Source organism: Pimephales promelas, chromosome 9 (assembly GCF_988280905.1).
Source record: "Pimephales promelas chromosome 9, fPimPro1.hap1.1, whole genome shotgun sequence".
NCBI classification, from domain to species: Eukaryota; Metazoa; Chordata; class Actinopteri; order Cypriniformes; family Leuciscidae; genus Pimephales; species Pimephales promelas.
The window spans coordinates 16,048,749-16,062,473 of record NC_142777.1 but is presented as its reverse complement, the minus strand read 5'-3'; the positions used below and the strand labels follow the sequence as shown (position 1 = coordinate 16,062,473).

Sequence of the window (13,725 nt, the reverse complement as noted above, 5' to 3'; positions counted from 1 at the left end):
TTGCATGTTCATGAATCTTGGGCAGGGAGCAACGAAGGGTCTGTTTGTTTGGGTTGATTTCAAAAAGCAGCAATCGCTTGCTGCACATTTAAAGGGATACTCCACTTTTTTTTGTAAATAGGCTCATTTTACCACTCCCCCAGAGTTAAACAGTTGAGTTTTACCGTTTTCGAATCAAATCAGCCGATTTTCTGATATTTAGAAGAATATCTGTAACCAGACCGTTTCTGGTCTCATTGACTTCCATAGTAGGAAAAAAATATATATACTATGGTAGTCAATGAGACCAGAAACTGTCTGGTTACAGATATTCTTCTAAATATCAGAAAATCGGCTGAATGGATTCGAAAACGGTAAAACTCAACTGTTTAACTCTGGGGGAGTGGTAAAACGAGCCTATTTCCAAAAAAAAAGTGGAGTATCCCTTTAAGGAGAAAAGTTGCAGGTTCAATGCACATCTATGATCCATGTCCATCATCATTTTGGCCCTCAGCAAGGCGTTGAACACCAGAATGCTCCATGGGATTTATCCTTATAATAAATTGACAGTGGTGTTTTACTGTGACATTGAATAAATGTCAGAAAAATGTGAATTCCAAGAGGAACGCATTGCATTGTCTAAAGATGCTAAATGGGAATAAGACAGCCTAATTAACATGAACTATTAATCTGATCCAATTAGGTCTCCTTGACAACCAGAAACATAAACTAGTCTTTCCAAGATCCATTTCTTTCAGCTAATCATAATTCAATTAATTAGTATGCCATTAACATTAATATGAATATGAATAGGTTCTCCTTCATTTGAGTCAACCTGTGTCAGAAAGGTTTGTAAAATTCCCTGGGCGTTACTTTTCAAGAGTTATTTTGAAGGTCATCAGCAGCAGACAGAGTCTCTCTTCATGATTGGCATATATCCAGCGGCTCCCTGACTTTCCTTTGCATTGTGACAATCCAGACTGCAAGGTGATAGTCATAATTATGCCAAGATACAAGAAGAAATCCTTGAAACTCTTCTATAGAAATATGAAATGCTTGTTTATTTGGTCACTGGTTGTATTTAGTGTTGTTGCCCATGCATATTTATATTGTATTTTTATTTTATTAACCTCATAAATGGCAATTATGATATCAAAGCGATTTTAAACGTGGAAATATCCTGAGGTTTCTGTTCTGATGTTTTAATGAAGGCGATAAATTGAAGTGAACATCTCACAGAATGCAGAAGACCTCCAGGCATTCACCTCCCACATTCAAAGGTCAAGGAAAAAGCAATAGCAGAAATAACGATGTGAATGTAATTAACGACTGTAGGGCTTGACGAGTGTGAAAGAGCGTGGTCTGAGGCTGAGAGGAATTCATTAAACGTACCTGGAGGAAGGTTGGGTCTCTTTCTCTTTTTGCTGTTTTCTGTTCCGTTTTCCAGAGGACAGTCAGAAAGCAGAGGACCATTGGAGCTGTTGAATTGCAATGGTTCGTTGTTCGTGGCAGGGTCAAAGGGCAGCGGATTCAGACCTGTGGAGGGAAAGAACAGAACACTTGGTAAGTTTGCATGTTCCATAACCATAGTCTCGCATAGCTAGTCTAAGGTCTGCTTTGTATAGAAACTTCAGTAAGGGGCTGACTGACCGACATGTATCATGACCATGTATGTTTAACATTAAGTACAGAGGCATATAGAATGGAAGACATATACAATGTTAAAGACAAATCGGAAATGATGTGAAATCATGTGATTAATCAGAGTAATTACATCCTACTAACAGCTCTAGTTTTTAACGTTATATTAACATTATAAAATAAAAGCCATACCGTTTTTATTAAAGGTTTATGCATATTACTCTAATAGCAGAGAAAATATATACACAGTCAACTGAATACAAGCATGATATTCTGTAGAAAAAAAAAATCTTATTTTGTAAACAAATTTATTAATTGACACTTAATAAATATATGGGGTTGGTAATTATATATATATATATATATAATTTGTTTTCATTTATATATTCGTACAGTTTATATTTTTATGCCTATTTTAGTATTCAAGAAATATTTCTTATTTTTATCAATGTTGGAAACAGTTGTGCTGCTTACTATTTTCATGGAAACCATAGAACCATTTCACGGAAAAAAATCTGGATTTTCAGTAAAGTTCAAGAGAACAGCATTTATTGGAAAAATTGTAACATGAATAACAAAATTCAAAAGAACAGCTTTTATTAAAACAAAATGGAATAAATGCCTTTGCAGTCACTTTTTGATCCAAAAGTTTTGAATGGCAGTGCATATTTATTGTATTTGTCGTTTATAAATGGGTCTTTATATATTAAATCATGTAGCTGTCATTATATTTAAGGAAGGAGGTCCCTTGCATATTTGGGGCCATTGCCATCAAAAAGTTGAAAACTTCTGTTCAGGGACATCATGTTTACTTAATACTACAAAACCTCTTGCACACACACACACAAAAAAAGTATTCTAATCTAATAAAAGATGACTAATTCTTCCTAGGAATGTCTTGTTTTGTTTTATCAGCAGAAGATTTACTTAGAGTTGTATTTAAGATTTTAATTTAATGTGAACTATGTATCAGAGGTGTCCGGTCAAAGGACAGTCAGTGGGCAAGCAGTCTAAACAAACTAAAAGTGAGGGACAACTCTGATTAAAAGTTTCCGATGTTTCTGTCTAGGCTGCTAGAGAATGATTCATGAGGTGAGGAAGGAAATGTCCCTTTTAAGACTAATTTAATGGCGCAGTTCAATGATGGCATATTTCTGCTCTGAAAGCCACAAAGACAGGATTGTCCACACACACACTATCTTTCTCTCTTTATTAACCCCTCTGTGAATTCCATTACAGAAATTGACTGCAGGTCCTGATGCTAAATTAGGAAAGGTTCTCGAGACAGCAATCAATACCTAAAGACTCCCTCCATTTCCATTCTAGACATCCACGAGGAGATGAGAAAGACAAGAAAAAAGACAAAACCATCCAATGAACACTGGATTCAATAATGAAAACGACAACATTGTCAAGATCCCAGAAGCTAAAAGGATATACTGTATCATTTCAGAGAAGGTTTTAGCAATAACAATAGTATGTCAGTAACCTCCCATCCCAGAATATAGTATGCATTACGTCCTGTTTAGAATACAGAGTGATGTCTGAGATATGCATGCTGGTCTGTTCTCATGAAATATTCATCACACATCTCGCTTTACATTGTTTTGCTTGGCATTATTTGCCTGAAGGATACAGAAGTATGGGGCCGGGGGGCTGTCACTGCATATCCCATATGATAAGAGAGATAGAGATAGAGATAGATAGATAGATAGATAGATAGATAGAGAGAGAGAGAGAGAGAGAGAGAGAGAGAGAGAGAGAGAGAAAGAGAGAGAGAGAGACTTTTGACTTTTAACACACTTTATTAAAACATCTTAAAACCGAACACTTCATTATATTTCACACATTATGTTGAAAAAAAAAAAAAAAAAAAAAAAAAAAAAAATCAATATATAATAATAATAATAATAATAATCACTCAACATAACCATCATACATCACCAATTAAACATTATTCCTCCTTCCTCAGAAAATGACAGTAAAGCTCCATTTATACCCCATTTAAACTCAAACTCAAGCAAGTTATTTGTCATTTGAAAAAAACTATGTTCCACTTTTATCCTGGATTCCACCAAAGCAATAAACAGCAGAACAACATCTACATTTCGCCCTTCAGCTGCCAGTCTGCAAGACTTCCAGATGGCTAACTTGGCTTGTCCAGTTATAAAATTTGCTACAGTACACTGCTGTCGGTGCGCTCTTGAATACTTGCAGCCATATATAAATAGTGTCTTGTTGAAAACAAAGCCTAAATTCCCAAAAAGTCTTTCGAGCAGCATAAATAATGGAGCCAATCTAGAACACTCAGTAAAAACATGAAACACAGATTCTAGTTCAGAACAGAAAAAACAAAATGGCAGTACATTCAAATTAAATTTAGAAACATGAGAATTAGTAGGTAGTGCACAATGTAGTAACCTCCACTGTAGGTCCCCAGATCGTTTAGGTAGTGGACCCTTATAAAAAAGCCTCCATGAAGGAGAAAGTGTTGTAGGAACTTTTAAAAAATCTCTCCATTTTGTATCATCCCTATCTTTAATATTCTCAAAATAATCTACTTTAACACATAACTGGTATAGGTCTCTTTTTCCTACCATCTGAAAATCAAGCTCTTGTAACCTGTTAAATGTCAGCAGCTTTCCTACATGATTTTCTTCAAAACCAACCTTGGGAGAAATTAATATCTTAGGAAACAAGACTTCAGAAGGACCTCCAGACAGAAAACTGTTAACAAACAGGAGGAGTGTGGAGGGAAAAGATGCTTTCAAACCACCAATGAGCCTTTCCACCGTCCTGACTGATTTAATACCAGCCTGATTAGCAATCTCTATAATTGGCCTCCATTTTTTAGACAAGGTATCAATCAAGTCAAAAACTTTAGTCAGCTTTTTTTCAAAAAAATGTTTAACCATTGTATTAGATGTACAAACATTATCACCCAATATAGAGTTATAAAACAGTGGTTCTTCAAGACCAAAATGATTCATTTCATTTCTAATCAATTTAACACATGTCCAGGAGTTTAACACAGAAGTATAAAATTTTACATCAGGTAAAAACTTTCCATCATAGGAAGACATTAAAAACAACTGCCTATCAAGACAAAACCCACCAAAAGTTCTGAGCAGCGCCAGACCAAACGATATCCATGGCCTAAAATCCACAGAGTAGAGCAGGCTCTGAACAGTCTTTAACCTCATAGCTTTAACCTTGGCAGCCAAATCAATCAACCCTTGACCCCCTTCATTGACCGGCAAATACAGAATTGCTGGGGGAAGCCAATGGTAACCATCCCAAAAAAATTCAACAAAAGTCTTCTGCAGACGTTGCAACAAATCTTTTGGTGGGTCAAGCACATTTAAAACGATGCCACATCATGGAAGCTGCTAAATTATTAATAATAAGCACTCTTCCTCTATATGACAGTTGCTTTAGTATCCATCTCCATCTTTGTATACGCCCAGAAAATTTTTCTCAGAGAGAGAGAGAGAGAGAGATTTGTTTTAACTCTTTTTATTTTCTATTCATGTTGTGCAATAATCACATTTTCATAATAAATAATTAAATCAAATTTCAGCAATACCACTGAGACACTAATTTATCATCATCATTCACAAAAATAACTTATATAATAAAATAACTTATAATAATAAACTTTCTTTTAAAAATTTGCATATCATTATTCATTTTATAAAATCCATACTCTATTTTAACTCTGGATTCTACCAAAGCTTTGACCAATTCTACCATATTGATCCTTTTATCCTCATTTTCAAGTTTATATGCTTTCCAAATAGTTAACTTTGCTTGACCAATCAAAAAATTGGAAAAGGTGCAGGACTCACTTTGAGACTTAATATATTTATTTTAAACCCAAAAATAAATACTGTTTTTGAAAAATTCCAACCAAAACCTTCAAATATATTTTCTAAAATATTCAAAAGAGTTAAAATTTTGTAACAATCGAAAAAAAATGTGAAAGAGAGAGAGAGAGAGAGAGAGAGAGAGAGAGAGAGAGAGAGAGAGAGAGAGAGAGACTGACACCCAGGTCAAAGGGCACAATTCAAAACTCTGCGCTATAATCTGCCACATCTGCCCTCTGCAAGGCGCAGCGACAGTGAGCAACCTCGCCAACATAACACTGCTTGTGTCGATGAAAGAGCAAAGGCAAGACTGTATATAAAAATATATATATATATATATAAAAAGGGATCTGAATGGAAAAGGAGGCAACTGAGTGTGAAAAAGCAGATAAGTAAAGTAGGGATCTGTGATAGAAAAGCAGCACTGCAGAATGACAGCATAAGAAAAGCAGGATGACTGAAGACTAATTTAAACAGCGCTGAGCAACCCATCCAAGCTCGTCGGCTCTATAGCCAATGCTGCATGTTCTCCTGCAGGAGTGAGAAGTTCTTGGCATGTATTGAGCTGTGAATGAAATAAGAGGAACATGTTCTGTAATGATTCAAGATCAAGACTCTACCAGCTGGTAGGTACACTGAATATTTATACAATTTTGGGTGAGGATTTCATTGTCAATATGAATATGTCTTGCAAAGATAGTGACGGATTTAAGACGTTTTGGGGTTGAAAACACTGATCCCATATCCCATATACAGTATTTTCTATTCATCAAAGAATCCTGAAAAACAGAAGCTCAGTTTCAACATCAACTAGCACAATTGTTTTAAACACTGATAATAATATTAAATGTTGTTGAGCACCACATTAGCGTATTACATTGATTTCTGAAGGATCATGTGACGTGAGATATAAACTGCATTTACACAATTCTCATAATTAATAGCTGCTCAGGAAATATACATTTCAATGGCTGCTATCAACACCTAAATTAATCCGCAGCGGCCGCACTGCGAGGACATGAACGCTTTTTACAAGTTGAAATCTCGTAATTGCACTAATTAGAATATGGTGTGAACGCACCTACAGGTGTTGGACAATGAAACTGAAACACCTGGTTTCAGACCAGAATAATAATTGATTAGTCATTAATGTCTCCTGGAAATGAGACCATTCCAGAAGAATTTCGAGACCATATGCTGCAGCTGGAGAAAATGTTTTCTGACTTGCTCCTCCAAAACAGATGTTCAACTTCATTTTCATGTTCAACAAACCACTCTGTCACTAGTCTTCCTGTGTGTATTGGTGCATTATCAAGCTGATACACGGCACCCCCCTCAGGGTACAATGTTTGAACCATTAGGTGCACAATGGTTCTGTAGTTCTTGGCAGTGAATCAAGCACAGTGGGGAAGGCCGTGATATTGCAGCCCAAACCATCACTGATCCAGCTCGTGCTTTACTCTTGGCAGCAACAGTCTAAGGGTGTCATGGTTTCGATATTAAATCGAAATCGTTTGAAATTAATTCACAATCTCGAAAATAGAATTTAAAAAATGGAATCGTCAATGCTGCCACGCCCACATGTCATGTCCGTTCGGTTTGCCAAGTGGAAAAAAAAAAACAGGTGTGTTGAAGTGCTGCAAGTCTATGGTCAACCTCCTCTAACTTAGCTACAGCCATTCAAAAGATAGCATGGCAACTGCAGATGCAGGAGACCCATCGACAGAACTTGAACCACCTCCTATTTCAATGAAGTCGCAGGTGTGGAAGTTTTTTGATTTCCAGTGAGTTATGTTGACAACATTTGCGCTTAAAAAAAGCCAGTTTGCAGACATCTCAAGTCTCGCGGAAGTCCCGGGAGTCTCCCGCATATTGATAATGGACATTGTCCACGCAAATTTGTTAAAATCTCCCGGAAACTAGAGTGAGCAAGTGCGAGCATGCATGCTGCGACGGCAAAAACTGTGCTCCAAACCGTATTGCGCGAACAGCAGAGAGGGAGAGAGCGAGAGACTTTGCGTGTGTGCCTCAAGAAGTGCATTTAAGACAGAGAGCATCCTGATTGGCGAAAAAATTGAGAATCGAACCGAACCGTGACCTTAGAATCGAAAATGTAATCGAATCGAGGATTTGGAGAATCATGACACCCCTGTACTAGCCTGGATGCCAGCCCGAACTCCGCCCACAACATTTTTTGGTCGGGAAGTTCGGTCTGGACTCGATCCATTGAGGAGAAATTATGATCAGGCAAAAAACGTTCGGGCCAATCAAATTGCCAGGGCGGGCTTTATACAACGATGGACAGGTGATCTTCAGGGACGCAATCATCACATTATCAAAGAGCGCTTAACTGGTTTCCCTCAAAGATGACTGCAGCTGGAGAATTGAGATGTATAGATTCCGCTGTCGCGTCTTTTGCAAAATAAATCGACAGTGCATTAATTTTAATAGACAAACAGAGAACTGCAATCAAGGCATTTGTCGATCGAAGATATTTTTGGCGTCTTTCCTACATGATTCGGGAAAAGTGTAACTTATCAGCTGGCTCTGACGGTCGTTAAGAAGATGGGACGTAATGAAAAGCCTGTGGTCGTTGTGGTTTCTCCTTTGGTGGCACTCATGGTGAAGTAAGTAAAGAAGCAACACTCGATATTTTACTTCTAAAATAAATAAAGTTAGGCTACGTTCTGTAGTTGAAAACTGCGCTATGCAAAGGAGTTGAGTTACTGCTTTGCTCTGATTGGTTGTAGGTTTACCGACTATCCAATTGAGTGCAGAGGTTGTTTTTTTTCCCTGGTTCGGTTAAGATACGCCTCATAATCAAAGCCTAACGGAGCGGTTTTCAGACTCATATTCTCAATAGATTATGAGTATGACGAAGTCAGGCTACCCCTGTACAGTCAGGTGTAAAAACTCTTTGGGGTTTCTCCAAACTGTAAATCTCCCGGATGTGGAAAGGACAGTGAAGATGGACTCAGAGAACAATACATGTTTTACATTGTCCACAGCCCAAGATTTCCACTGTTGGCAGCATTGAAATCGATATTTGGCATTGGCACAAATGACCAAAGGTTTGGCTATAGCAGCAAGACTATGAATATTGACTATTTTGAACACTTTTGGTGGAAACAGGAAAGTCAAGATGCACATTAAATTAGAAAATAAATTGGAAAGCTTTGGTTTCTTGGATTCAATTTAGTACATGGACACCCCTTCCAGACAGCTTCCTCTTGCATCAGCAGATACTCTTGATGGATGTGGTTTGTCCTATGTGGTGGGGCAAGCTGGCATTACCCTGAATACCATAGCTCTCTATATACCACAAAGACTTGCTGTCCTGGTCACAGATGAGCCAGAGAGTCATGTAGCAATAATGTGTCCTCTTTTGATCTCTGCTATGTCTCCTATTATGCTGTGTGAATTGCAATTTTATGTACAGCTGTGGTAATGCTCTGCTAATTCAACCTTCACATTCAGAGCATATAGGTGCCAGGGTTTCAATTTAATTATCCACATTATATAAAATTTGGAAAGCACCTTTTTTGTTTCTAGATAAAACTTTTTTAAAATCTACAAAATGTCTATTTGATTCCTTAGTTCTTCGATTGAAAAAAAAAAACAAAACAAACAAACGTTACATTACACAGCAAATACACAAATATTAAGATATTACAACACTATTCTTATCTGTTTTGACCAGCCTTGGATATGCCACTCAAACACACACACACACACATGAGTGAATCAAGATGGGCCAAGAATTGCCCAGTCATGGGGTCAGTGGCCCATACATGACCTCCAATAGCACTCCAGGCACGGAGTGTATATATTAATAGATGTTTCTTCTGCACATGTTGTACTTACTCTCTTCATACTGTACACACCAAGAGGAAACCTCAATCCATCACAAAGAAAGGAATCATAAATGCTAACCATGTAGACACAGGCTATGTACTATGTAAAATCAGGAAAAAGTCGATAAATGAAAGAACATCCAGATCTGCTGAGTAAGAACACAAGATAACTGAAGCTAAATTCAATCTAAAGATCTGAATACCTGATCACAAGCAGTATCCCCAAAAAAGAGGCAGACAAAAGGGGAATTATGTTGCTTTCTGGCTCTGACACTGTACTCTTGCTGCAGATGGAAATGCTTCAATAGAGCCGCTGATGAGATTTAAATGAGCATTACTGTTCCCGCTCCTGATGGCCACAGAGGAGAAAGACGGACGCAGATCACATACTCAGTGCAGCAGCAGAAGAACTTGCACAACACTCTCTTATCCTTGAAAGAGAAAGAGAGAGATGAAGTGGAAGATGAGGAGCGATAGATCTGAACGGATGGGGAACACTTTCCAGCATGTGGAATATCGAGCAATTCAGACTAGGGGACTCGAAGGCAGCCGACGGCTTCTGACACCAAATGAGACTCATGCATTTATGGATGCGTTGAGGCAACGGATTTGATAAATGTTTCTCTATCTGTAACCTAAGACAAGTGATTCACTAATGTGTTTACAGAGGGATTTTAAATGTCTCACAGTATCCAGAGGCAGAATAGGGTACTTCACATCAGGTGTGTCATGATGAAACTGCACATTTGGCTCCTTCATCTCATTCTTTGGTTCTCAATCACACTACCCTGTGCTTTAGAGGAATGAGGTGTCCCAACCTCACCATCAGGCCTCCGGGTCTTGATTTTAGAGAGGACAGTCGTATGCTCTTAAACAAGATAAGACAAACTGTTCGAAGGAGGAACATAATCGCTTCTGTGCTCTTCTACCCACAATGCAACAGGGAAATGTCACTGTGTAAAGGGGGAAATTTTCTTCTTTATTTTGTTTACTGTCTTAGAAGTTCCCACAAGTTCTCAGAGCACATCAGGGACAAAACCCACTGACTTGGGAGGATAGATTAAATAGAGCAATTTTGTGTTTTCCCTCGTGAGGGTTTTGCTTAAGTTACTGTGAAACAAAGGTTTCCAAACTGTCAGAAGTTGTTATGAAACCTTCATAATGTCTTGTGGTACGATGGCAGCGAAAGTATCCCAATGGCACATATTTTATTGGATCATATACTCATATATAAAAATGTTACAAAAGCTGTCATTGGAATTGTGCACTTTAGATAAAATGTGTACCTTTTGAATGGGTACTTTTGTACCTTTTTTCGGACTGTAGGGCCTTAATTTTGAGCATATTCTGTTGTTTTATAAATTCAAATTTAAACAAAGACATATTATTAATATCAGCGTTTCCCATTAGACTTTAGCGGCCCAATACGGTTAATGTGCTAATCGAGTTGCAGGCTGATTTAATGAAATATGTACTACTAGGGCTGGGTATTGACACAAATTTCACAAATCCATTCGATTTTGATTCACAAGCTTGCAATCGATTCGATTCCGATTCGATTCAATATTGATTATTTTGGATATCAGTTACAATAAATGGCAAATTTTCTCAAGGAAATCAAATCTCTTTGGGAGTCTAGTTGTAGCCTACTAGGCTTCATTAGCCTAATATGAAGGCAATAATTAACTGTACAAACACTTAAATTACACTTTTATTTATTTTAATATTAAGAAGATTATATGAAATATTAAACATTTAAATGGTGACTGTCATAAAAACTTGCCAGATTTATTCAAATATGTATTAAATATTGAAGAACATTAAGATTATAATGCATATGTAATATGGTGTATATATTTAGCAAAATGCTCCTCTCTAGAGTTATTTTTTCTAGCTAACTAACGAGTTGATGTGGGTTTTCTGAGGTAAATATGACAATACATGACATACAAGCTGTTTAACTGACGTCTTTCCACGGTTGAAACGCTGATTGAGCGAATCAATGTGACATGATACGGATTTCGATAAGTTGTACTCTATCTTTTAACACACTTTACATTCATGTTTATTTCGCGCTGTGACTGGTATTATTAAGCCGGAAGAGAGATCAGCGCTGCTGCTTCTCTTTAGCTGCGCCAGAGCGATCTCACGCCACGGCGCCAAAACGCTATTTATGTTTTTCAATTTCTAAAGAAAATGGACGTAATTTGAAAATTGAGACTTTGTTTCATATCAATAGTAACAAAGGACAAAGATTATTGCAATTTTTTGGATGCGCGCAGCCGCGATACCATGATCCATTCATTCAAACGAAACAGGATAACTAATCGATTCTTGAGATTTAAGAATCAATATCGGTTCATAAAAAAAGAATTGAATAATATCGAGAAATCGATATTTATTACCCAGCCCTATGTACTACATAGTCTGTTGCAGTCCCGTTTTGATTGTTCATGTTGCCATTTGTACTCCTGACACAAATTATAATATTACCCCCAAAAACAGAGCGACCATGTGGGTAAAACATGTCAAATCCCCAAGGTGTCTGCACTCCAGCCCCAGGGCCTTCATTTCACAAATCAGTGTTTAACATCCGATCAGAAACCCACGTCTCCTCGTATGAGAAAAAGAATATGGAAAAATATCATTCCCATGATTCCAGTGAAAACGAATAACAGCAGGCAGGTGGATTTGGAGGTTGAAAAGGCAGCACAGGAGATTGGAGTGAATGGCTAGAAGAGCTGGTGACAGAAATCAGACCCAAGATAAGAAATCTGCAGAGTTCGAAAATGATGATTCATGACATGAAATGATGAAAAACAAATTTCCAAGAGGAAACAAACAACTCAAACATGATGACAGACTAAACATCCCGGCAAATGATTCTGTCGCCTAAAGGAAATGCAAATTAAACTTAATTGTCCACGTGCAAGAATAATACAGGCTGAGTCCAGATGAGGAATTTATTTCTTGCCGCAAGAAAACAAACAAAAACGCACTGAGCGAATCTCATTTCCTCTGGCATGTCACATCTCAAAACTCTCGTGCCAGCCCATCTTGCTGTCTTTCTCGCAGTGCTTCATTGATCCCATCCTCTCTGAGCTGCAGTTGACAGTCACCGCAGCTGTGAAGCATCTGAGTTGCTTAACACCAGCCAATGGGCATCACTGCAGTATTCACAGCTGGAATAAATGAGAATCAATAATAGTAATGACAATACCAGCAGGGCTAACAGAGGTCTCATCCCTCCCGCTAAAGCCTGTATTAGTAAAGCAGCAGAACGCGTCTTGTTGTGCACTCTAAGGCTTTGCAACACAACCAATGCCAGAAGTTCTGTTTCACATTCTGTATCACATGAATCACACTCATACAGCCATGGATTTAGCACCTCCTGGTGTGGCGAGCTGTGTTTGGAGCTCAACACGTCATAGATGCAGCCAAATTAGTTGGATCAATGCAGTAGAGTAGATAATAACATCTCTGGTGATCAGAGATGAAACTGATCATCTGGGACAGTCAGTGCAGTGTGGTCTGTGGATGCTGCTGTGTACACATCAGTGGTTGGAGAGAAGATACATTTTCTCAGGCTCACCGTATAAAAGGTGAAGTCGGTAGGACGGGTTTCTCTGTTTTGATGCTGCCTGAGGCACGGCTACAGGGACTATACCAAACAGAGAGGACCTCAGAAAATCTCTACTATGAATTTATGCCATCCAGCGCTGGTCTTTTAAATGTTGAGGATGTACACCAAAGGTTCAAAGTTAAAGTACGGTTAAAGATTTCAAGGTTAGAAAGAAGACAGCATGGCAAACCAAAGTGATGAATGATAAAAGTACGGTGAAGCCTTACTGAAGAAAAACCCACAGTCCATGCAATCATCTTATGATTTCACAGATATCTTTAGAAAGTAAGTACAATGAAACAGTGTCAATAAAATAAATGAATAGGCCTACTTTTATTTAGCAAGGACACATTAAATGAATCAAAAGTGACTGATATCAAATACATTTATATTTCTCTTTTAAACAAAAGCTGTACTTTTGAACCTGCTATTCATCAAAACAAAACAAAACAAAAAATCTCTGTTTCAACAAAAATACCAGAAAATTAAGCTTTGTCATCACAGGAAACTGTAATATTTCACAATAAATGCAGCCTTGATGAGCATGAGATACAGTGTTTCAGATGTTTTCAATGAACAACTCAAACAAAACAAATTTAAATAGCTTAACACAACAAATGTTTTAGAGCCAGACCGATTTATCGGCAGACCGATATTATCGGCCGATATTAGGCATTTTCCAAACTATCGGTATCGGCAGTTATAATGGCCGATAAATTAATATTTCAAAAATAAAATAAAAACAGACGAAACACGCTTCCAA

The 13,725-nt window shown here is 37.7% G+C and overlaps 1 protein-coding gene across 6 annotated transcripts in view; it reads right to left on the bottom strand.

Annotated features, from left to right (window-relative positions):
* The window catches only part of enox2 (ecto-NOX disulfide-thiol exchanger 2), a 297,189-nt gene that overhangs the window by 154,792 nt on the left and 128,672 nt on the right, over positions 1 to 13,725 (bottom strand). For all 6 annotated transcript variants that reach the window (XM_089134788.1, XM_089134786.1, XM_089134790.1 and 3 more), the window contains one exon: positions 1,372 to 1,515. In XM_089134788.1, the coding sequence (XP_088990914.1) occupies positions 1,372 to 1,515 (144 nt within the window). The remainder of the gene's footprint in view (positions 1 to 1,371; positions 1,516 to 13,725) is intronic.